At 38.4% G+C, this 26075-nt stretch overlaps 1 protein-coding gene across 1 annotated transcript in view; it reads left to right on the top strand.

The window, feature by feature from the left end:
• Positions 1–26075, top strand: part of LOC139745228 (mutS protein homolog 5-like) — a gene marked incomplete at its 5' end in the record, with an annotated part of 65642 nt that overhangs the window by 30016 nt on the left and 9551 nt on the right. Inside the window, 7 exons of the mRNA XM_071655635.1 lie at positions 12071–12192; positions 12963–13008; positions 18275–18413; positions 21285–21347; positions 22302–22373; positions 24239–24295; positions 25789–25861. Coding sequence (XP_071511736.1) covers positions 12071–12192; positions 12963–13008; positions 18275–18413; positions 21285–21347; positions 22302–22373; positions 24239–24295; positions 25789–25861 — 572 coding nt within the window. The remainder of the gene's footprint in view (positions 1–12070; positions 12193–12962; positions 13009–18274; positions 18414–21284; positions 21348–22301; positions 22374–24238; positions 24296–25788; positions 25862–26075) is intronic.

Here is a 26075-nt window from a genome sequence, read left to right as displayed (position 1 = left end):
TTTGTCCAGAGAGACAAAAGTGGCACCAGACCCCTCTCCCACCCCCCACCCCCAAAACTTTTTGCCATCTCATCTTTGAGTAAGGTCGGGGAAAGTCGTTTGGAGAACAGGTGGGCTTGTGTTTTAATCAGATTGATTGACATATTATCTTAATTCCTTGAGAGAATGTCATTGTGATTGTATTTAATGACCCTAACAAGTGATTTGGCATGGATGCTGTAGTTGTTAGGTGATACGCTATCAGCGTATCACCTATTGTGATTGTCAAAATTTCTCTTTTTTTTTATTCTTCTTTCTTTCTGCCACATTTTGTGTCGTCAATATCTCAACAATGACATTACGGAATAACATGACATTTTCAGTCAACATGTCTCATGACAAAATCTAGCCACAATAAGGTTTTCATGACAGTAACATATCTATGACGTCATCTAGGCGCCATTTTGTGATTTTCGGACCTTGTCACATGATCGATCATAACTTCATAACTGGATATCATTTCTGTATCATTTTCGGTGGACATAAAGTTCAGGTCACGCTCTATCTTACTTTTTAACGCTAGTTACCCAGGTCTTCATTACGCGCGCGTTTGCGCGCGTCAAAATTTTAAAAGGCTCAAAACGACTTCCCAATGGGAAATCTCGAAGTTTCAGACAATTTTAAGCGTTTCAAACATTTTCTCGCGTGCGCGTCCGTCCGCGCAATTTCGCGCGCAGAGGGCGTAAGCAACATGAAAATGCATTTTTTTTTGACTGATTTGGATTCCTGATACTTTGAGTAACAATATCCATTGATTTCCGATCGATGTTGACCTATAACAAAGAAATGCACTGGCGTCAAAGTTGAAATTCCGCGCGCGCGTCTTTCTGCAAATATAGTGAAAAAACATGTCTTTGTTTATTTCGGCATAGCTCTTTAAATCGTCCATTGACCCTATATTTCTATTGCATATTACAAAAGCATATGAATTGGAAATAACGTTTCAAGTACCAATATTGCCAGGAAAACTCATGACGTCATCATATCATCATCTGAAATCAAAAAAGTGGAATTAATTTTTTTGAGGTACTGTTTCTGTCATTCATTTACTCGTATCTCTGTTGTTTAAGCTCAATATTATCCCAAATTCAGATATGTTGTACTTTGAACATTTGCCTTTTAAGTCCATATCATGCTTTTGATATTTGATGACGTCATCATACCTTAAATTGTGATTAAAGGTAAAGACGCAAAATCGGACAAGTTTACGTGTATTGTCTATGGGAGGTGAGTTTTTTTTAAACCATGCATTGACTTAACAACGTTTAAGCACCTTTATCTCAGCTGATTTTGTTTCATTTCCTCTGAAACTTAAGTATGTTGTAGCTGTGACAATAAGCTGCAGTAATCATGCATTTTATTCTTTGAAATCTCCTCATGAGGTTGACAATTTTGCAATTTAAAACTGAAAATGAGAATGGAATGTGGACGAAACGATTCCTGATTCATCTTTCACGTACATAAATCTACGTTCCTCTAATTTTCTCGTCGAGACGTATGGCCGAGTGGTTAGAGGCGTCGTCTCAGAAACGTGAGGTTGTAAACGTACGGGTTCGAACCTCACAAGAGCACGAAAGAAAATAATTATTTTTTTAATTTGTTTTTTCTTCAATGGAGTACTACACCTTCGTCCATGTAGAAATCACGTTCGCATGTAAACACAACTATACGCACACACTCACTTAGTATCCCTTTGTTTTGCGTTGGAGACTGCATTAGTTCGACTGCTGCAAAATTTTGCAGGCTGGGCTTTTCAAACTGATTTAAAATATCGTAATAAAATGAAATTTGTTCATATCAATTCAGTAACACAATGTAGTCGTGGTTACTTTGTGCTGATTTATACATGGAACAAGCTATACATTGTAAAAAAGGTATTTGAATTGTTCCTTTAAGTCAGTCTTCTGTATTGATGATTATTTGTCAATTAGTGGTTTTTGTGGAGTTTCAGATAGTGATAAAAAGTATAGATGATAAGTACAGCGATAATTCCTACAGTTAGTTCAAAGTTGTGTTACAGAGGTTTGATACATACATTTAGCATTGTGTGTGTGTGTACGTGTGTATACAGGTTGGCCATATGACACATTCTAGACAATTAATCTTAATTAATTAGCAAACGTGATCAGCTATGGAACTGAATATGGTACTAATGTATGATGTTAATGATTCTAATTAAACTGTGACGAGTTTAAAGGGATAGCTTAACTGTGTGTAAAAATAAAGCAATTATAAGGAAATTTTAGGGGAATTTGATAACCATGCCTATAATAATTTCATACAGGTACTAATAGCTGCCTCATGTTCATGTGATCGATCGTCATGTCAATAGAAATATAAAATGTATATTTAGTAGGATAAGAAGTAGCACTTTGAGTTCTGTTTTGAGGGATTTTCAATATAGATTATTGCATGGAATAGTGTACACAAATTATCAATTATTTCAGTTTAAGTTCGTAAATGATAATTAGGTGATACGCTTTTAGCGTATCACCTATTGTGTTTGTCAAAATCTTCCTTTCTTTCTTTTTATTCTTCTTTCTTTCTGGCACATTTTGTGTCGTGAATATCTCAACATTGACATGACGGAATAACATGACATTTTCAGTCAACATGTCTCATGACAATATCTAGCCACAATAAGGTTTTCATGACAGTAACATATCTATGACGTCATCTAGGCGCCATTTTGTGATTTTCGGACCGTGTTACATGATCGATCATAACTTCATAACTAAAGGTCATTTCTGTATCATTTTCGTTGGACATAAAGTTCAGGTCACGCTCTATCTTACTTTTTAATGCTAATTACCTAGGTCATCATTACGCGCGCATTAGCGCGCGTCAAAGTTTTTAAATGCTTAAAACAACTTCCCAATGGGAAATCTCGAAGTTTCAGACAATTTTAAGCGTTTCGCGCGTTCGCGTCCGTCCGCGCATTTCCGCGCACAGTGCGCGTAAGCAACATGAAAATTCACATTTTTTTGACAGATTTGGATTCCTGATACATTAAGTAACAATATCCATTGATTTCCGATCAATTTCGACCTATAACAAAGGAATGCGCTGGCGTCAAAGTTGAAATTTCGTGTTCGCGTCTATGTGGAAATATAGCGAAAAACATGTCTTTGTTTATTTCGCCATAGCTCTTTAAAACGTCAGGTGACCCTATGTTTTTATTCCATATTACAAAAGCATATGAATTGAAAATAACGTTTCAAGTATCAATATTTCCCTAAATACATTATGACGTCATCATATCATCATCTGAAATCAAAAAAGTGGAATTAATTTTTTTGAGGTACTGTTTCTGACATTCATTTGCTCGTATCTCTGTTGTTTAAGCTCAATATTATCCCAAATTCAGATATGTTGTACTTTGAACATTTGCCTTTTAAGTCCAAGTCATGGTTTTGAAATTTGATGACGTCATCATACCTTAAATTGTGATTAAAGGTAAAGATGCAAAATCGGACAAGTTTACGTGTTATGTCTATGGGAGGTGATTTTTTTTAAAACCATGCATTGACTTGACAACGTTTAAGCACCTTTATCTCAGCTGATTTTGCTTCATTTCCTCTGAAACTTAAGTATGTTGTAGCTGAGACAATAAGCTTCAGTAATCATGCATTTTATTTTTTGAAATCTCATCATCAGGTTGACAATTTTGCAGTTTAAAACTGAAAATGAGAATGGAATGTGGACAAAACGATTCCCGATTCAGCTTTCACATACATAAGTTTACGTTCCTCATATTTTCTCGCCGAGACATATGGCCGAGTGGTTAAAGGCGACGTCTCAGAGACGTGAGGTTGCGGGTTCGAACCCCACAAGATCACGAAACAAAATACTTAGCTATTTTACTTTTTTTCTTCAATTTTGTATTACATATTCGTCCATGTAGAAATCACGTTCGTATATAAACGCACCTATACACACACACAGACACACAGACACACGCCATATCCCTCTTTTTTGTGTGTTGGAGACCACATTGCTTCGACTGCAGCAACATTTTGCAGGTTGACTTTGTCAAACCGATCATAGTATGTAATGACGACGACAGAGGTGTTGTACTTTGAACATTTGTCTTTCAAAACCATGTCATTGTTTTGTAATTTGATGACGTCATCACACTGAAAATTGTGATTAAAGGCAAGGTATCAAAACCAGCCGATTATAGGCTTTATGTCTACGGCGCGTATTTTTCCCAAGTTGCCAGAAATGGCATAGCGACATCAGTCGTTACAAGGCCGCATTTCCGTCTAGCAATGCAATACATGTTCACGCGGCCACGATTGTTGAGTGGGCATTGACTTTTTCCCCCTGTAATATCCATACATTTCTTTTTTTGCCTTACCATTTCCGGGGATGTCCCGTGGCCGATTGGTTAGAGAAACGGTTTTGCATGCACGCTCAATATAACTTCAAGGTGCCTATATCACATTCTTTTCTTTGTCGATCACAGATGACCGACACCTGATGACCCCAAGCGTATCACCTAACTCGTCAGCGTGACGAGTTTCATATCTCGTTTTAATTGATTTTTGCTGCAACATTGGCTTGCATGATGGTACTGTCTTGTAGGTTTAAATGCTTATGCTATAACAGCCCCATAATAATCTTGCATTTGTCTCATCTGTCAGTTCTTCAAGACTTTCATCAAACTTGTTGATATCAAATGTCAAGTGAATGCACCCACTAGGCTCCTTGACAATAGCCGCAGTCACTCTGGCAAAAGATGGAGAACAGTTGGAGAAGTTTCAATATCGCGGTCTTTAAGATCTCGAAGTTTTGCCAGTGTACCTGCAAACTTCTTGCAAAACTTTCCACCCTATCTAGGGATATTTCCGCACCCCCGCCAAACTTCTCAATTTTTTGCGAGTGTGACCACTAGAAACTGAAACTTCGCGATCTTAAACTTCTCGATCTTTCGCCAGTCTGACCACGCCTAGTGAGATACATTATAATGTGGCAGAAAGACCTTCAAAGAGTTGTCGTGGCATAAACCTGTTTCTAGAACTGGTTCCTGAATGGTATACTACAGGAATGCAAATGGCATCTGCCATACTTTGCATGTGATGATAATATTACCCCCCCCCCCCCACCCCCCCAAAAAAAACAAACATGTTATTTAAAACTTTGATGTCTAAGCATGACTGTTTTAGAATCATTTCTCTTTATCCATGTCCAACCCTCACCACCTTCATTGTTTGTTTGGGTTTTTTCTGCTTTTCCTCCATGATTGGGAAAAAATTTGAGAATTCATCCAGACAGGGCTTTTGTCATCCTAACTATGACTGATTTTCTGAGAAATCATAAATCGCTGGGGAGACTTCGTCCAGACCTAAAAGAGAACAAGAAGAAGAAGAAGAAGAAGACGGAGATGAAGAAAAAGAAGAAGAGGAGGAGGAGGAGGAAGAAGAAGAAGGAGGAGAACAAGAACAAGAGGAAAAAAAAAAGAGGAAGAAGAAAGCATGATGCCATGTAGCAGAACTTTTGGTTGTCAGACAAAGTGAAACCCCTGTACAAAGACCATCCAAGGGTGACAGAAGAATTGGTCTTTGTGGGCAGGGGTCTTAATTGGACAGGTACATTAACATTTGTAGCAAGTCTCTATACACAGCTCAGGTGGTCTTATGGATGGGTATCTTAATGAATAGGTAGTTTCCTTGAACAGGTTGTCCTAGTAGGCAGGTGGTCTTTATGGTCAGGTCATATTTATGGAATGGTGATCTTTATGGACAGGTCTCAGTGGAAGGGTTGTCTTTGCGGACAGGTGGTCTTTGTAGACAGGTGTTTTCTGTCAACAGGTGCATTTTATAGATGGTTACAGTTCGCTATTCCGAAGGTTCGTTGTTCCAAAGGTTCTTTAGTCCAAGGGTTTGTTATTCCGAAGGTTCGTTATTCCGAAGATTCGTTATTCCGAAGGTTCATTTATCCGAAAATGTGATAAGGTTTGTTATTCCAAAGGTTCATTAGTCCAAAAATGAAATAAGGTTCATTATTCCGAATGTTCGTTAATCCGAAAATGAAACAAAGCTCGATATTCCGAAGGTTCGTTACGGACTATTTCATTTTCGGATCAATGAACCTTCGGAATAACGAACCCTATTTCATTTTCAGTTTAACGAACCTTCGGAATAACGAACCCTATTTCATTTTCAGATAAACGAGTGTTCGGAATAGCAAACCCTATTTCATTTTCGGATTAACGGAGAGAAGAAGAAGAAGAAGAAGAAGAAGAAGAAGACAGGTGTTTTCTGTCTACAGGTGCCTTTTATAGATGGTTACAGTTCGTTATTCTGAAGATTCATTGTTCCAAAGAATTAAGAAGAAGAAGAAGAAGAAGAAGAAGAAGAAGAAGAAGAAGAAGAAGAAGAAGACAGAGATGAAGAAAAAGAAGAAGAGGAGGAGGAGGAAGAAGAAGAAGAAGGAGGAGAACAAGAACAAGAACAAGAGGGAAAAAAAGAGGAAGAAGAAAGCATGATGCCATGTAGCAGAACTTTTGGTTGTCAGACAAAGTGAAACCCCTGTACAAAGACCATCCAAGGGTGACAGAAGAATTGGTCTTTGTGGGCAGGGGTCTTAATTGGACAGGTACATTAACATTTGTAGCAAGTCTCTATACACAGCTCAGGTGGTCTTATGGATGGGTATCTTAATGAATAGGTAGTTTCCTTGAACAGGTTGTCCTAGTAGGCAGGTGGTCTTTATGGTCAGGTCATATTTATGGAATGGTGATCTTTATGGACAGGTCTCAGTGGAAGGGTTGTCTTTGCGGACAGGTGGTCTTTGTAGACAGGTGTTTTCTGTCAACAGGTGCATTTTATAGATGGTTACAGTTCGCTATTCCGAAGGTTCGTTGTTCCAAAGGTTCTTTAGTCCAAGGGTTTGTTATTCCGAAGGTTCGTTATTCCGAAGATTCGTTATTCCGAAGGTTCATTTATCCGAAAATGTGATAAGGTTTGTTATTCCAAAGGTTCATTAGTCCAAAAATGAAATAAGGTTCATTATTCCGAATGTTCGTTAATCCGAAAATGAAACAAAGCTCGATATTCCGAAGGTTCGTTACGGACTATTTCATTTTCGGATCAATGAACCTTCGGAATAACGAACCCTATTTCATTTTCAGTTTAACGAACCTTCGGAATAACGAACCCTATTTCATTTTCGGATAAACGAGTGTTCGGAATAGCAAACCCTATTTCATTTTCGGATTAACGAACCTTCGGAATAACGAACCTACAGAACGCTACAAATGTTGGGATTAACGAACCTTTTTTCATTTTTGGATTAACGAACCTCTAGGTATACCCGATAGTGAATTTGTGTGTTTCGGATTAAAGAACCTTCGGAATAACGAACCTTCGGAATAGCGAACCTTTGGAATAATGAACAGCACCCTTATAGACAGGTGGTCCTCATATATATAAAGGTGGCCTCTCTGGGCAGGGTGCTGATATCACAGAGCTTGATATGTGCTGAAGTTTCAATATGGTGAAAATAGTCTGTATACGACATCACTGTTTGAAAATACAGCAAAGTGCATATTACAGCAACCAAGAATAAAATGAATCATCAAACTGTATGACACAACATTACAGTCACTCAAGAGTGCAGAATCTGCTATCAAGCTGGCCTAATAAATTGAAACAATGCACTGCAGTGAAACCTGTGTAGAACGACCAAGGCAGGCAGAGAAAGCAGTCATCATTGGCAGGTGGTCCTTAAAGACAGGTTCATGAGCTTGTTAAGTTATCTCAATGGAAACAAAGTTTGTGGTCTTAATGGGCAGATGATCTTTACATACAGGTGGTCACTGAAGTCAGGTTTGACTGCATTAGAATGTGGTGAAAATGTATTCCAATACATGCATTGAGTTTGTCTCACTTTTGGTATCTTCGGAGACATGCTTTGAGGGATAGAATATTAGGCACTACGACACAAGTGCTCTATTTATAATCTACTTGTATATTTCAGTTACCTTGATTAGATGAGGTGAGATAAGTCAAGTGTTTTTTTTTTCCTTTTTTTTGTGACATGCATTTATTTTTGGATCATTGTTATGATGAAGTTATGTTCCCTGTTGTTGTTTTTTTTAATCAGCTTTGCTTGATGTTGTTTTTACCCTGGACTAGTTGTTAACTATGACATTCTGCGTTCTTGTTTTTTCCAGCACATTATGATAGGAGCTACCATCTTTGATAATGCACAACAGCGCGCAAATTTTCTTTGATTTGTTGTTGTTGCTTTGACATTTCAGCTATGAACCCCGTGGCTATTTATGGCTTGCAGTTGTAACTGGTGCCAAGAAAACTGATTGGTTTGTCATTGAGGATACAACAGTTGTTTTGAGATAAAGTTCAGGGAGAAAGCAAACGCTTTTATTAATGATGCATCATATAATTAAGACACACATGTTTGGATGTTTGTGCGATGCATGTCACATCAAAAACATCGCACTTTGCTCGCTGTGAGGTGATTCCACAAACAACAAATAAGAAGATAGCTGAGTGAATGCCAAACGAGTTGGCACACGAGGGCAGTGCTGATAACCTTTCAGTGCCCACTGACATATGTAAGGTGTAATATATATGTGACCCTGCACCTCAAAACAAACAAAAAGTCGCCAGACATGATTTTTTAGTTGAGACCATATTCTGAAAGAGCAGACGTTAAGCTTTAAAATGATGTATAACTCAAATCAAATGGACTCTCCTAACCTATCTGAATATTGGAAAGCACGCACAAACTCAGGAAAAGTGTGAACTGAGAAAAGAGGCTCTGAAGTACAGTGTCTATTCAAGCGCTTAATCTTTACCAAGCCGTGCTGGCTGTGCGATGAATGGGACAAAAAAAAAGGAAGTAAACCACCAGAGTAACAACAATGAAGGGATTATCAAATTAAACTGAAATTAGGCATGCCTCATTAACACCTTCTGTCCATAATTAGTGCCAACTTTCAAAGCAGTAGCACTATCCTTTCAAAAGTGATTAGAGTTGAAAGTGAAGAGTGTGGACAAGGTTTTTCAGAAATGAAAAAGGGATTCTAAAGACACACCTAATCACACTATTCTACCAAAAATATTCGAGGTAAACTGCTAAAAAAACACACACATTCCTGCCCGTTTTATGATACCAAATTTTAGCATAATGTAAAAGAAGACCCGCTGTTTCAGAAAATATGAAAAAGTCAAGTTCGGCTGGGTTGACCCATTTCACTTATTTTCAGTCCTCACGCAAAATCAGTGTGTGCGACTTTATGTTCGTTTTGAGGTGCACGGTCACATATATAAGTCTACGTAGCTCAACATTAGTGGTGGCCCAGTGGACTTGGGGCCTCCAGTAATAGAAGTTGGGCTACCACCTTGGCAACAAAAAATATGTGACCCGCTGCGACAAAAGGATCCAAAAGTCGGGGCGGGGTCAATTTTCTGAAAATGACGTGACATTATTCCCTTACTATTCCTCTTTTATTTCGTATATAACATGACTCATAAAAGTGCTTGGTTGTGGAGATATCGATGATTTGAGACCATGTCAAGTGGTTTAAAGAAATCAGCGTTTCGAGAAAATCGCCTTCAAAGTTTTCTTTCCGACGCAATCGTGATCAGGGAGAGGTAAGACAGATTTCACCTCATGACAATAGAAGGTCTGCTCATAGCAACCTCCGCGATATTCATGCAAGCTTAGCGCCAACAGTCTACGCACGACCAATCAGTAACCAGGATGGCACGCGCTGACCATTAGATCACTCCCTCGTTGCTAGGGGTGGAGTCTATCTGCGGCACTGAATCCAAATCTAGAAATTTTCACACGTTTGTCTTGTCCGTTGAAAGTCAGAAAAACACTAACTGCTCCTCGCAGCTCATCCTTCCGGCATAACAGACGACTTTGATAAGATTCAATTGGAAATTAAAATACAGTGAAACCTGTGTACAAAGGCCACCCAGGGGCAGACAGAGGAGGTGGTCTTTGTGGGAAGGTGGTCTTTATAGACATGTTCTTGAATGTATAAAAGAGATCTGAAGGGAAACAATTTTCATGATCCCAAGGGCAGGTGGTCTTAATGTGCTGATGGCCACTAATGCAGTTCTGAGGTGATTTTGGAAATATATGTTTAAGCTGGAAGGAGTCATTTAAGTGCATATTTCAGTTTCAGTTTCATTTTGATATCATTTCTGCATTTTTCCATGAAAATCATACATAGTTAATGCATGATTCTCTCTGAAAAAAAAATGCAAATGAAATGATTGATTAATACTGCTTACAGTCCCGGGTTGGCCCTGCTCTATACCTTTTGTAATAGACCTCATATACCAGAAACTCTCTGTGAGCATTCAAATAAGGAGGAAGGTAAGAAAAAAGGGGTCATGGTTAATGAAGATATTTTCATTTCCAGAGATCAATACTGCGCTGATGGCATATCAGGTTTTCATGTATACATGCCATTCATCTTAATGTGGGTAACTGCAGTGTTATGACATATCCCATGCTCATGATGTGCCAGTGATGTCTCACATGAATGGATTGCCAACGGCAATGACCGAGTTAAACTTGCAGCCGCTGGTTGTATGATTCAAAGGCAGAAAGAGAGATGAGGGAATCGGGGGTCAGAACCCGCTCTCTTGGATCGACAAAAATACATAGGTCTCTTCTCTCCCTTGTAAAGTTTAGCAAGCATTTGTACAGACGCTAGGAGGAAACAGTGTGGCGTGTGAGGGGAGATTATGGGCGGTAATTTCATTCAGAAATTTGTGCTATTTTTCTTTTTTTTTTAAAGAGGGGAAGGACTTCTTTTTCTTTCTTTTTTTCCTCATGTGAGGAGATAATGTTTATGACAAGTTTGCGAGGGGGAGTCGTGATGGATCATATCCGTGCGTGTCACTCAGCATCGCCGTGGCGATATGAGGGAGAATCCTCCGGTGGGAGACGACTCATGCCGGGAGGAAAGTTTCGTCCCCCCTCGCTCAAACTCCGTAACCTTTCCCGCTTCCCTCTACTCCCGGTTCTCATCCTCCATCTACGCCAGATGCTGAATCAGAATCTTCCTCTTCTTTCTGACGATCCATCCGTCTGTCTGTCTGTCTGTCTCCGTCTGTCTCCTTTATGTTCTGCTTCTTTCTAATTTTTCCCCCTTTCTCTCTCGATCCCACCCCTTCCTACTTCCAGGTCCCTGATTTAAACTGTCTTGACAAATTGGTCACACTGTAATCGTTAGAATTTCACTCGTGGGTCCTTCATCTACTTTGTCTCATCTGGTTTTGTTGTTGTTGTTGTGACTTCTGCAGTTGTAGACACCAGAGTTCTTCTCATCCAATCAGAAGCTACAACATATCAATGTCTCGTGAACTCGACAGATCAAACATCCAAAATGTTTAAATGAATACCGCCATCGCTTGTTAAAACAGGGAGAATGTGAATGTTTTTGGAGGTCATATATGGCATTCGTTTTCCAAGAATGATAGTAATTAAAAGCTTGTTTAGTGTAATTTAAAAAAAAAAAAAGTTTGTACACAGAAACTTTTAGAAAGGAAAGCAGTTCATCATTCAGTAATACAGCTGATTTCATTTCTGAGAAGAGAAATATTGGTTAGATCTTGCTTTGTCAAAGAAATTTATCACCCACTGTGCATCTATTTTTATCTCTTTGTCCTCATAGATTAAAGTTCCTATATATGTTTATGTGTGAGTATATATATCTGTTTGTATGTATCTGTATCTTTCCCTTTGCTTCATGTGTCCATATATATCTATGTGTGAAGGCAGTATAAATGTTTGATCTTCTTTTTTTTTTTTTAGATAGAAAGAGAAAGAAAATAAGAAAGAAAGAGAGGGACAGAGATTTTATATAATGTGGGAGCCAAGTCTACTTTTAACAAAAGTTCTTGAATACCAGTGTTTCCTTTTTTTCTTGCTAAATACAGAATCCTTTTATGGTTTACAGCAATATACGGGTCTGTCCTTTATGAAATAAAATTCTAATTGCAACACTGTATGAATATATCTTAAACATCCCTCCCTGTAGGAGTGACCTGGTCAGTGTGGATATGGACACCTACAGCAGTCTGCAGATCTTCCAGAAGGAGAGCCATCCATCGGCCTACAAGTCTGGGGGCAGCGGTGCCAAGGAAGGCCTAAGTCTCTTTGGTGAGTTGGTCCCACAAACAGTGGTCTCAATACCACCAATAACCATCATTAAAGCACCTTCAATAGCTGGTATTTTTTCCACAGCTACAGACCGATTCGGGTTCGTTGAGGGCAGCAGACAATTTGTGGAACTGGGCACAGCCATGAGCTCATTTTGAGGTGTCTTAGCCAACCCCCCCTCCTCTCCCCCACCCCACGGGCAACATGTTTATCGCACACATGTAACAAAGGTTCGCGCACTAAGCAAGCATTCGCGCACTCAGTACGACATGCCTATTGGCTAAAACGACCATGCATCAGTTTTTCATTCCGCGCGCGGAAGGGGGTGGGGGAGAGGAGAGGGGGGGTCGGTTAAGACACCGCGTTAATGGCGCTGCTCATGCCAAAAATACACATAGCGCGTCACAGAATCGGTCTATAGGGATAGAAATTTTTTTTCAATAGAATTAAAGCATTGTATTTATTCAATTCCTACCACTTTGTGTGTGTGTGTGTGTGTGTGTGTGTGTACTTTTTTTTAAATAGATACAGTGCACCATTTGGGAATTTTAACAGCACACATCATTCCTTGTTTTCCTAGTCTAGAATAACCGAAGCGGAAATGTCACGCAGCACGCAGTGGTTTCACATTGCATCAACTCTGACTGATTGACTAATGATTCCTTTAATAGTTAATCATATCTTCTGGTTCCTGCTTCTGAGAATCACCTTTGAGAAAGGTTTAAAGTGTGTAGATTGAGTCATTGCTTGGTCTCTACTTTTCTCCATAGGGGTGTTGAACCGAACAAGATCTGCCATCGGTAGTAAATTAATGAGGTAAAAAGCCGCCCAGTTGAAATGATTGGCCCAAACTTTCCACTTTGGAGCCCATGTTTTTACCTTGAATTTTGACTTGGACAACATGAAATACGTGTTCGTTTTAAAATATCAATTACTTGGCATAGATAATCTTACTGTGTGACATTTGTGTATAATTTAATGTTCCTATTCTGAAATACATGAGTTTTCAGGAGAGATGTTAAGATTTGCTGATTTTCATCAATCATCCAAATTGTCCATGTTTATATTTAATCATTCTGTTAGCATATCAATGTTTTGTTTCTTAAAAGTGTCCTCTTGTGTTTTTTTTTTCAAAGTTGAACATCTGTATGCTTCTTTTTGCATGAATTCCGCTTTTCAATTGAATTCAACTTTGTGTCATTTATTGAATTTCCAAATTGACATCCTCAAAAATTGAAAGCCAGAAATCATCAGATGGCTCAAATGACATGAAAGGTTTTCTCAGTCACTTCATCTTATAGGATATAATAATTAGATAACAGTGTGCCTCTTTTCATAGGTAAGTGGGCTGAAAGAATTGTTGAAAAGTGTTTTTTTTCAGACAAAAAGAACTAATTAAGTTGTGCATGGTCAAAATAACTTCACTAACTGCTTGAAAAGCGAATATAGTGTGATGAGTACCTGTGTGTAGCAGGCTGACGCAGAATGAATGATGAGTATCGTTTGCACACTGACACATAATGAGTAGCCCATATCATACCGTCTCTTCTTTTTTTTTTTTTTCCAGTCAAGCAAATCCCTCGTCGTTACAACAAACAGAAGGTTCCAGAGTAAAGCCGTGACACCCCTGTCAGCGTTTCTTAGCAAAACTTGGAACTTATTCATGCTGGCTCACAGTGTATGTCCCCAAAGGAAATTAGTAAACAGTTGGGCTTAGCTTGTGGAATTGGTGGGGGGAGGGGGGCAGCGAATTTTAGGGAAAGAGGTACGCAAGCTGTTGACAGTTCCAAACAGGTGAATGAAAATAAAAGAAAAAAAGAGCAAGAGAGGAAAACGAGAGGAGAAAAAAGGTTAAAAGTTTCGTCAACGTTTGTCAGTTCTCATGAAAAGACGCATGTCCCCTGCTGACTCAGCGCTCATTCATTAGTCTACTTCCCCCCTCCTGGTAAACTGGACGCGAGGCACGCGAAAGTGCTCCAGTTGTCTGGCGCCACCTCGCGCATGCAGCCATAATTTTTTCGTCGCCAGCCCCTTCACCTTTCTCGTCGCGGCTGTTGCTGACCTGACCTTGGTATTATTATTCTTTGCTTTGTGTGTTTTTCTTTAAAGCCGCAACCAAGGAGATGGCTGAAATTCCCCAGCTGGCTCATCTATGCCTGAATATCTGTGAAATGGGGTAAATTTGACTTGACTGATTAAATCTCTACCACGGCCAATGATACTGGAAGCAGCCAGTATTGGTGCTCCATTTTTTGAGAGCCCAATAGATTCTGTGCATATTGCTGTCTGATGAAGAAATTACGCCAAAAATAGCACAGCATTCACACAAAGTTACCAGATAGTAGGAAACTGGTATGTTAAGTAGCTAGCTCATGAATTTGGTGAGGGATTCCAGTAACAGGAAGCACTGTGTGTTTGTAGGCTTCAATACAGCCATGGCAGCATCTGCTTTCTTACATGGCTTGTTGATCAGGGGTGGATCCAGGAATTCTGTAAAGGGAGGTGGGGGGGGGGGGGGTTGGCGTGCGCCGGTTGCGCCCCCCTCTGGATCCGCCACTGTTGATGAATACAAAAAGGAGCAAAAGATGGATGCTCTTTGGCTATCATTGGCTATCTAAGACTAGCATAATGGAACAGTTATTCAGCATACTCCATAGCAAAAGATGATGTGTTCTCGTAAGTTGACTCTGACAGCCAGTAGTTTCTGACAAAACTATGTACTACAATGGAAGTAGAGTGTTGGCGAATCCAGTGCCATTTAAACTTTAGGATGGTTCTGGGCTCATTACTATAGGTAAACTTAATACTTACAATAGACCACATTGCAACCCTTAAAAGCTTTTCTTCTATAAGAAAAACAAACAAGCAAGTGCTTGATTCAACAAGAACCTAAAGGAGGGTTTCGTGTCCTAAGAAAAAAAAAAAGACAACAGGATTTTAAAGCAATCACCGACTTCTTTCCAACTAAGTAAATTCCTGAAATAAGTCCATCCATTAGATGTTCCTTGTAACAGATGATTTTGGTTTTTCATGACACTTTCAGCCCATGTATGCTAAAGGATATTGTTAACCTCAGCCTTATTAAACAAAACAAAAATCATGAAGTATCTGGTTGTAATCTGAAAGAAGGAAATGTTTATTTAGATTTGTGTTCATCTCTTTGATATGAAGTAATTTTTGTGCCAAGATATTTGCCTGGTTTTCTGTTCACCTTTAACCAACTGTTTCTTGTTGCTGTTTGAGTGCAGTTTGCGTTTAATGTGCTTTTTGTTTTGCCTTCTAATAATTATGTTTTGGATATTTGCCAATGAGGTTGGTTATAGCCACCTTGATTACACATGTACTGAACTTGCTTTTGCCATGATGGCGAAAAGCCATCCAGTTTGCCACAGGCCTACATTGCTCCTTCCATGAAAAGGCAACCTCTTTGGCCATCAAACTTTCTCACTGAGATTTCTTTTCAGGTGAGAATTCAGTCCTCTTTCTCATGAGAAAGAGGAGACTTTGAGAGGATGATGCAAATATATACATGATTGCTCAAAACCCACAAGAAGTAAGCCCAAATGAATTTCCACTTGTCTACATGGTATCAAAGAGTAAACTCTTAAGCTTCAAAATGTTATGTAACTTGTTAGAACTGGACCATCCTAACCCTTTCAAAAAGTGATCGAAATAAGTGATAGAAGGTGTAAAACATGACTTAGTAGTTCTATTACACAATGAAAGCAGCACCTGTTAAAAAAAACAACAAACAAACTATGGTCCAGAGAAACTTCTAATATCGTGAGTCAACTTATGTTTTAAGCCACAAAATTTTGGCAGTATGTAGAGAAAAGATTAGTTTTCCAGGTTAAGACAAGCTTTACAAATTTGAGTCCGTCAACCCAAATGACTATTCTGGTCCATTATAGAGATTCCTAATCAGCAACTTTTTGTGGGTTTTGAGCAGGGCGGTCACATATGGAATTGTCATGAAACCAAAGATGTTTACATTTTCCATGTGGTAGGCAAGTTTTGTTTTGTTTTGTTTTGTTTTGTTTTGTTTTACGAGTTTTACGAGTTTTTGATTTGGCTACTTACAGTCGAGTTGCAAATTAGTAGCATCATAATCGTATATGGAGTAAGCAGCAACTGCCTGAGTAATACCAGGGAGGTGGGAACCTCCCTGGTAATACAAACAAATGTACCACAGTAATGATATGGTCTTCTATATCCAAGATAGCTTCTTCAATGTTACCACTGCTCTACCAGAGGGCCCTGCCATTATCATGTACTCTAGCACTGCCTCCCATTTATTCACTTTGGTCAAGAGGGAGCAATAGTAGGTAAAAACACCTTGTTCAAGGACGTAGGGATTTGCTGGGATTTGAACTCAGGACCTCCAATGGAAAGGCAAGAGTCTTTTCCACTATGCCATAATGCCTCCACAGTAAAATTTGAACAAATCAGTATTCAGAGCAATTCGGCTTTTCTATTGAATGCATTTATACATCAAATCATTTCATGGGAACTGAGAGAAATGGTAGAGGGATGGACTTGTGCCTTTAACTCTTTGATTACAAGCTGTTTGATTCCCTATAAGGTTGATGCCTTGCTCACCTGTTACCAGTAATGAGTGGGTTAAGTGAGTTGTAAGATATCCCAAATGGGTGAGTCGTGTTCTAAAACTGTTCTGTGGCAGAGTTTTACGTGAGCTTTTACGTGAGCTTTAGGTAGCTTGGTAACATTGATCTAAGCACAACTGCTGTCAGTCTCCTTATCTGATTACCACAACAATAAGAGATTTTCTAGATGTTGGTTGCAACATTGTTAAGTTTGAAGTTATTTTTAACTCAGACCCTATTTTTGCCCTCTTTTTGACTAAAATTATATAAAGTGAGGTAAGCAACTTTCATGGCTTTATTAAGATCAGAAGATAGTCTGCAATGGAGAGATCTTGAGATTGTAGAAAGAAAAGGGTGTGATATAGAATTCAGACCTGACTTAACTCATAGAAGACGGGTGTCGATTATACTCGGGCAGGTGCCAATGGGAAACATGTGTTATAACAAAGTCAGATTGTCTTCAGTGGGTTAAGCTTACTGTTTTCTTTTTATGGTTTCTTTTGTTTGCATTCTCACCGATACCTCAACATTCACTTCACATTTACATTTTAATGTTGTTAACAGCGGAATCCTGCAATTCATTTCTATGTACTTTTTTTGTTTGTTTTGTTTTTTCGAATGAGATGTTGAGATTTTAATGTTTAACGTATTCATTCTTCACTTTTGTAATCATCTGAAACCATTCCGCATGGTGGGTAAAGTGATCCTTTGATTCCAAACCAGGGCCCCATTTCATAAAAAGTTGATATGATAACAACTCTTGCTGGAATGGCAATTGTCATGGTAATGACAAGAGTCCAGCTTCCTGATTGGCTGTTGCTATTGGAAGTTGTCATTCCAGCAAGAGTTGACATCCTAACATCTTTTATGAAACAGGGCCCAGATGTATCAATTGATTTTATAGAATGGATACAACAATCCTTTGTCATCAATGGGGTCATACAAGCATGCACAGTGTAAAACAAAAACAAACACACACTGGAGAACACAGACAAACAAATAACCAGTAAACAAACAAATTCCATTTTTTAATCATGCAAAGATTGGATGAGAGAGGATTGGTATTTTTTTTTTTTTTTTTTTGGGGGGGGATGGAGGCTCATTTTCAGGATGCTGGCATGAATTGGAACAAACTTGAGAACTAAGATCAAACTATTGGTTATAGAGGGCGCTAGACCACTTTTAACTGTAGCCTCATAAAGTTGTCTTGGTTACTACAAACTGCAGTCAATCAGTAGGCTCCTATTGTATTGCCTTAGCTGTATCATAGAAGAAAGTGACAAGTTATATCAACGCCAGTTTTAAAGCAAGTGCACACCAACAAACAAACAAGCAAACAAACAAACACACAAGTAACCAAACAATTCATGAGTTGAGCTTGATTAGTATGATTCACCGTCATATAGGCACCAAAGTGTCTTGCTGATGGTATTATAGTCCTCCAACTTATTTTATTTTTTTATTTTTTGAATTCTCAGGCTGTGGTTCTTACGTCCCTCTCGCAATATCAGCCTCCTAAGAGAGAGGCAGGAGGCCGTTGCGTTCTTCTTGAATCCAAGGAATGCTGAGGTGACGGCCTCGCTTCAAGACTGCCTCAGGAATATCAAGAACGTTCCGGTAAGTGTGCACATCTCAATTATTTGAATTATATACTAGGAAAGGAAGAACTGTGAGAGACTGACACATTGGGAGCAACATGCTTTGTCAATGACACTGTAAGGAATTTTTATGACTTTAACTGTCATTGCTGTCAATGTTATGTTATGATTTCCATCATTGTCAGCATCATCTTCATCATCGATACTACATGTATCTTTAGCATCATCAAGATCGCCATGTCAGTAATTCCGCAGTCATTTCATCATTATTGGGTACCAGTATTTTGTTGGTATTATCATCATTATCATCATTACAATCATCTTCTTCTTCTCCTCTACTGTAAAAGTGGTTTCTTTTGCAGTGGTTTTATTTTCACGCTTTTCGCGCTTTGAGGTTGAACTGTGAATTTAATATCACGCGAAAAAGTCAACACTGATGGAAAAGTTCTGTACGCGAAAGAAACCACTTTTACAGTATCATCTTTATCAATGCAGTCATCTTTGCCATCATTATGACATGACTATTCCCTGGCTATCAATCTTGCTTGAGCTATTGTTCCTTGCAATCATTATCACTAATATCCATGAGCCCATTCATTACAGTGAGTAGGTTATGCCAGGCTGTGGTGTGTGAAGATCCTCCACCCAACTTCCTCATATCCATCGCAGGGCATTAAAACAAATTAAACCAGAAAATTAAAAAAAAACTGTTGAAAATCAATCATTCCGTAAAAAAAAAAAGGACAAACTTGTGAATGTGAAATGATTTTTGTATTGATGTAGATGTCCAGAGGCAAAATCAGTTTATTCTCTGTATGTGCATAACAGCATTTCACAATCTCATAGTTCTCTACAAAGAGAGGTGTCTGTAGTGACAGAAAAAAGCTACCAAACATGGACTATTGATATACAAATAATACACAGGTGAGAGTGCGTTGGTGGAGATGAAGCGCACTCGAGACATTGTAAATACCCGAGAGTGAGCTGCATCTCCACTAACGTCACAAACTCAAACCTGTGTATTATTTGATTTATAAAATGGGTCGAAAACTAACAGCATTTTTCACGTACCTTTGTGGGTCAATACCGGTCAGCTACATGCTCAAAAGTCAAGATGTCCGAAGATGTTCGTCCCAAACATTTGTGACCGTCGACAACGGTTTCAGGCAAAAGTCGGGAATTTTGAAAATTCATTTTTTCACTGAATCACATTGCCCATTTCCTAAGCTTTGCATTGATATAAAACACTTGTATTCTTCGGCACCATAAGTGGGCATAGAAAGAGAAAGAAAATGCACTTTTTAAGTTGTTAGCCTGACAAAATTGCGAGAAAACAGGCTCTGAAGATTCACCTCTTTCTCAAAGACAATGTCTGAGCGGCGATGCGAGGGGAGAATCACCCATCCGTACGATGGTGCCAATCGATGTTAAGCCCCGCCTCTAGCAACCACATCGCCTTCTGATTGGCTCACTGAGAGAGTCAAATTTCCCGGGCACCTTCCTCGGAGCTCAGCGTATGGAGCCGAAAAACAATGCGTTTCGCTCGGTTTTGTTTACCAGTACGTCTTTCAAGATGGCGAGTACGATAATTGCACGTATGGTGTACATGTACATGACGTGTATGGTGCACGTATTACGCAATGGCATCCACACTCCACGACTGTGTGCATAATTATGTAACAGGAGCGGTGGCGAATCCACACATTTACAAATCGTGTTTTCATTGTGGTTGATTTGTCTTTATCATTGGCGACCCTTTTGCTTAAATAAAAAAAAAAAAAAAAACACGACTCATTAGTTTGGTGCGATTTTGATGTGTAGTATTTGAATATAATTGGTCACATGTGACTGCTCCTTTCCTCTTATCTGCCTTCCATTGGGTCATAGACCAGTCTGCTGTCATAATCTTTACTACATGTACAAGTAGACACATTTGAGAATATTTAGTTTTCTTTTCACACGATTATGTCATGCAACACGATTTTTGTTTCACTTCCGTTGTCGAACATTGCGTTAGAATAGTTTGGACAGAAAGCCAAACGAAGAGCACGCACTACAGAGCGAGCGTATAAACCACTATAGCAAGAACAATGGAGCATGTAATCGTGGACGCGTGGACAAAGCATTCCCCACACGCTGCAACTGGTGTCTCCGAAAGCTGAATTATGTAAATGTATGCCACGCACCAGCCAATCGCATGCGAGACCATGCGCCGTAGCAACACTGAGGATATTGGCGCGGCGTTCGAAAGAAGCTCGAAACTGACGAGTGCGATCCAACATAGCGTGCTTAAAATTCCATTTTCGATAGGAGAAACTTAGTCTTATGCTATGAAATTTAGTGTAGATGTAGAAAACATATCAAAGATTTGATTTCTGCAAAAAACCTAAATCGACAAAAATAATAGTCAAAATCTTTGTACCCCGCCTAGAAGGGAATTTGCTCTTGCGACTTTTGCCTGAAACTGTTGTCGCGGGTCACATTTACTCACGTCGCACTCGGAAATCCCGCACATGTAAGTACTGTACGTATAAGCGTATACGTACGCCACATGTTATGCACAAGAAAGGCCGGCTGGCAGCCCGAACGAGAAGTTATTTACAGGATTGACAGCGCGTATAGTAGTGCGTGACGCACTTGTAACAACTGATTGAGTGCGCACTGCTAGTGTAAACATTGTGACGTCAGTGACTTAACGCTTTTTTGCAAGGCTGTGCAGGATCGTAAAAAATCATGCACGCACACGTGACTCATTTCAGCGCTTCCAATTGGCTACATTCTTGAACCCATTTTATAAAGCAACTTATTGTAGTTGTTAACCTTGGTTTGCATTAATTATGAGATGAATTTATCAAATACTGTTGTTTTTTTTCTGTCTGCCATCTGACAGAGAATCTTCAAACAGATGCAGCAAGCCCAGGTGTCTATCACTGACTGGCAATCCCTCTACAAGGTAACTAAACAACCTCCTCTTGAATATTCTTCTCCTCCTCCTCCTCCCCCTCCTATTTTTTTCCTCCTCCTCCTTCTTCCTCCTCTTCTCCTTCTCCTTCTTCTTCTTCTTCTTCTTCTTCTTCTTCTTCTTCTTCTTCTTCTTCTTCTTCTTCTTCTTCTTCTTTTCTCTCTCAGTCTTTGTAACATTGATATGAAATCTGCAAATGCTTTCTTTTTATTGCACCATCTGGATGTTGTTCAGTAAAACTTCACCTTTTAACCTGTTCAGGATGGACTGATTTTGCTACGACGCGCATTTTCCATAGACACCTGCCCGAGTATACTTGGGACTCGTCCTCAATGGGTTAAACATGTTTTTTTTTTACACTTCTATTCGTTGTTGTTGATGTTGACAAAGCACTACTACCACCCTACCACTCTCCTTCAAAATTAGATTGAAATAATAAACTGCTTTGAAATTACCGATAGTGCCATCTTTAATTTGTTTTTCCGTGTAGCAAGCATTCATGTCTGTTTTTTTTTTTCTTAAGCAAGAGACTGTGTGATAAGCAAGAAGGAAATATGAGATTTTTATGAGAAAATGAAACACTAACAGTTGTAAGAGATCATAGGCCTACATGGCTGTGTTGGAAGCAATCTGTACTTGATTTTCCCAGCTTGTCATTAATGTAATTTAGATTATCTGCACTTGAATATACCCAACAACAAATGTAAAACATCAAGGTTACCCAATTGTTATGACTTTTTTGATTTGTTTTTCTGAAAGAGTGAGATTTATTTCCAAGTACAGTCACAAAACCTGTGTACAAATACCAAGACCACCCATAGGAGACAGAAAGAATAGATCTGCATAGGCTAGGTGGTCATTGTAACCAGGTGGTCACTAGATCAGGCTTTACTGCAGATTCTATTCCTAAGGCACATTCTACCTATTTTCATGTGTGTTTTACAGACTGCATACAATGCCATCGTGATAGCTGACGTGTGCAGAGCACAGAGAGGACATGTTCCAATCTTTAGAAAGGTACATTGTTTGATTGCAGACCATCTTACATTTCCATTGCCATTACATCATTTTCGGCCTGAATGATTATTTTCACTCTGAGCATATCTGCAAGTGCTTGTCATTTGAAAATATGATAATGATAATGTAAACTTCAGAATTTCTTACATATCTATATTCCTGTGTTTAACTGCTGCATGTTTTCTGTGAAGATACAAGATGTATCAGATTTTTTATAAATTATAGGATGCACATCGTTCAAAACTGTAGTTTGTGTTGTCTATGCAGAGTAATTTTTGAACTGTCTTAAACACACCTTTGAATAATGTACACTGATTACTCAGTGTACATTATTCAAAGTAAGACTTCGTTGCACGATGTGCATAACTTGTTTTGTGAAACAGAAGTGGAATTCTGGTAATGAGTTACAGAAAGTAATATTGAATGATGTTATTACATCTTGTAAGCTCTGGCAATGTATTCTTGCATGTTTTGTATAACTGATCATTACCTTGTAATTGAGTGAAAATGAATGGCAGGTGATTACCATATTCTGACAGTAGGGCATAATGACTTTGCTATTTCAAGTCATCCCTAAGTTTAGCATTTGCCTTACTAGTTCTTAGTTGTGATTTAAGCACAAACAATGTAGCAGCAGTCACTGTTTTCTTCCATTTGCTGTTTGTGGCATCTTCATCTGAGGAATTGTTTCATATCTTCTTTTGATATGTCATACATTAAACTGTGACCCGCTACAACAAAAGGATCCTAAAGTCGCTGACAGGTGAGCTAAGAAAATCGAGTTTCAAGTCAGATCACCAAAATCTGTCAAAACATTCGGATTTCTGTTTTTAACATAATTTTGTAGTCTAATGTATCTATATCATCTGCCGAAATTTCGAAGCTAAATGATCAAAGGAAAGGCCTGAAAATAGCATTTTTCTGGGCCATGCTTGGCTTGCCCGTCAGCGACTTTAGGATCCTTTTGTTGTAGCGGGTCACAAATTCCTGATGTACAGAAACCGACGATGCTGTGAATGTGATCTATCACTTGGTCTACTCCCACTCCATGTTACCTGTTTAGTCTCAACCCACATGGTCTAATCCTCTTTCGTCTACAACCAGTACGTCTAATGACCATTTAGTCCTATTGCCACTTAGCCTAATGACCAGTTGGTCTACTTCCAAATGAGCTATGCCCATTTTGTCTAATACCCACATTACATTAGATGAATGGGAAAAATCCAAGAAGATAAAATTGCAATGGACTATCTGGTCATTAGATGAAATGATAATTACCCAAACTGGGCATTAGACCAAGTGAGGATTAGACCAAATGAGCATTAGACGGAATTGATTGTAGACCAAGTGAGTTTAGCCGCACTGGTGTTAGACGAGCTGGGAAGTAGACCATCTGATATTAGAACATGTGGTGATAAACCGCTGTGAATAATAATGTGTATGCATACATGCAGTAGGATTTCTGATTTGCAGAACAGACATGAGTTTCAAATATACAGTAGATGGCAAATATTTTGTGAGCATAACATTGTGCAAATATTTTTTTTAATGCAAAAATGTGAATTGAACTGAAATGAAATCAGGACTTGTACAACAGTCTTCTATTAAATTCCATATGTGATGAAATAATCACAAGTTGGGAAGATATAAGCATCGTCCCTCTTCAGAAGCAAATTGAGCAAATTACAGATGTCCCACCATGAACAAGAAATACATTATACGTGTATTACGAGGAGTGCACCTACAAAATATGCAATAGAAGAAAAGAAAAGTATATATACAAGTTGTAAGATAAGACCATTGCAAAACACAGGGCATAATAGATGTTGAGATTTGCATGTTGTCCTATTCATCCCCATGTGCAGATCACAGAGGCATTCACTGAAGACCTCCATCATGTGGCACTGGCCATCAGTCAGTTGGTATGCAGACAATTCTTCTTTTTTAGTCCTCTTTTTTCATCTGTGCTGATTTTTTTTTTTTTTTAATTCTTGTATTATAAAGGGATGGTATAGTTTTGGTTGAGATAGTGCGTCAGGTTTCCAACTTCTTTGTGAGATGATGAGAAACCTCGTATAAAATATGAAAGAGCATACAATTCTAAGAGGAATTCAAAGTTTAAAGGGAGGCAGTCCTGAGAATTTTCACTTTATGATAATTAAGAAGAGTAAAAACTATAACCTTTCATCAATTTATACACGTGGAAAGCAAACACTGTCTCTGTACGCGATTTTTTAAAAAATAATTCCTGCAAGCGATCGTATAAGAGCCTGCAAAAAGGTGCAACATCATTGATGCCCAACTCACCAAGTTGACAGCCGTGCCTCAGAAAACCAATTTAAGTGTTCAAAATGATCATATCTGATTTTGTCATAAAATGTGACAATATGTGGTTTTATTATTTCAAACAAAATATTTCAAGCTTATTTATATATATAATTAATATAAAAATAAATAGTAAACATGAATTTATAAATAACTAGGGAGTGTACGCATGACGAGCAGAACACGGCTGGGAAGAGTTGTGCCTCGGTGACGTCTAACTCTCTGCCAAGACTTGCTCATTAGCATATTCACCATGCAGATTCACACTTTTTCAATCAAAATTTACGAGCTTATTTGATGATTTGAAAGTTTGTTTTTGGTGAAAGTAGTTCATTGGAGGTACCAACAAGAACATATTTTTTTGAAATTTGTGAGGACTGCCTCACTTTAATTGATGAAAATTAGTTGGCTGAGATGGCTGAGGTATACAGACAGAAAATGGTCCTAATAAAAGGTCACGACCATTTTGTTTTACTTTGTTGTTTTTTTTTTTATAGCTCAGCCATTTCAAAACCTATTGTCATCAAAAACTTTGAATACCTCTTAGCACTGTGTGCTGTTTGCTACCTCATAACTGATTTCTAATTATCTTGCAAAAAGTTAAAATCTAAATCCCCGACCTCAACCAAAACTATATCATCCCTTTAAATATACGTATGTGTGTGTATATATATTGTATGTTTACGTAATACACAATGTAGAAATACAAATATTTGTATGTAGATAGATGGATGGATGGATAGATATGTGAAGATGATCAGTGAGTGAAAACTTTAATGTCTTCTTCAGAAGTACATTGTATGAGATAATGATATGACTTGATCTTTAGTTGAATGATAAACATTTTGATATGATAAATACATTTTAGAGCAAGGTGATACAATACGGAAAGTGTCTCTGTGCCAATTGTACCAATAAGCTGTCTATGTAATATTTTATAATAATATTTTTTATAATATTTTATTTCATAATAATGACAATGTTGCAATGTTGCAGTGTTGCAATGTAAATGTATAATCTGTCCATAATCTCTGTTGGACTGTATAACTGAACTAACTCTCTTGTATATGCACGCATATCTTTATTTCAGGTTGACTTTGAAGAGTCATTCAGCCAGAACCGGTTTGTGGTGAAGCCCAAAGTTGATGAAGAATTAGACCGCAGTAAGAATTATTGTCTTTTTTTAAAGTGTTATGTCATGTAATCTTTATCTAATATTACAAGCAAAAATGGAGATTGTGACTTTACACTGTTGTACAATTAGGGATAGTTGAATATTCACTATCCATTTAGTGTTGGAACTTTTACATAAAGTATTTACCGTCGAGATATCTAAAATAACCTCCACATAGGTGAAGTGTGCATGCTTGAAAAGAT

The sequence above is a fragment of the Diadema antillarum genome, unplaced genomic scaffold (assembly GCF_040938485.1).
Source record: "Diadema antillarum isolate AM-2024a unplaced genomic scaffold, OU_Dant_1.0 seq00001242_RagTag, whole genome shotgun sequence".
NCBI lineage: Eukaryota > Metazoa > Echinodermata > Echinoidea > Diadematoida > Diadematidae > Diadema > Diadema antillarum.
This window is presented reverse-complemented; position numbering and strand designations above follow the sequence as displayed.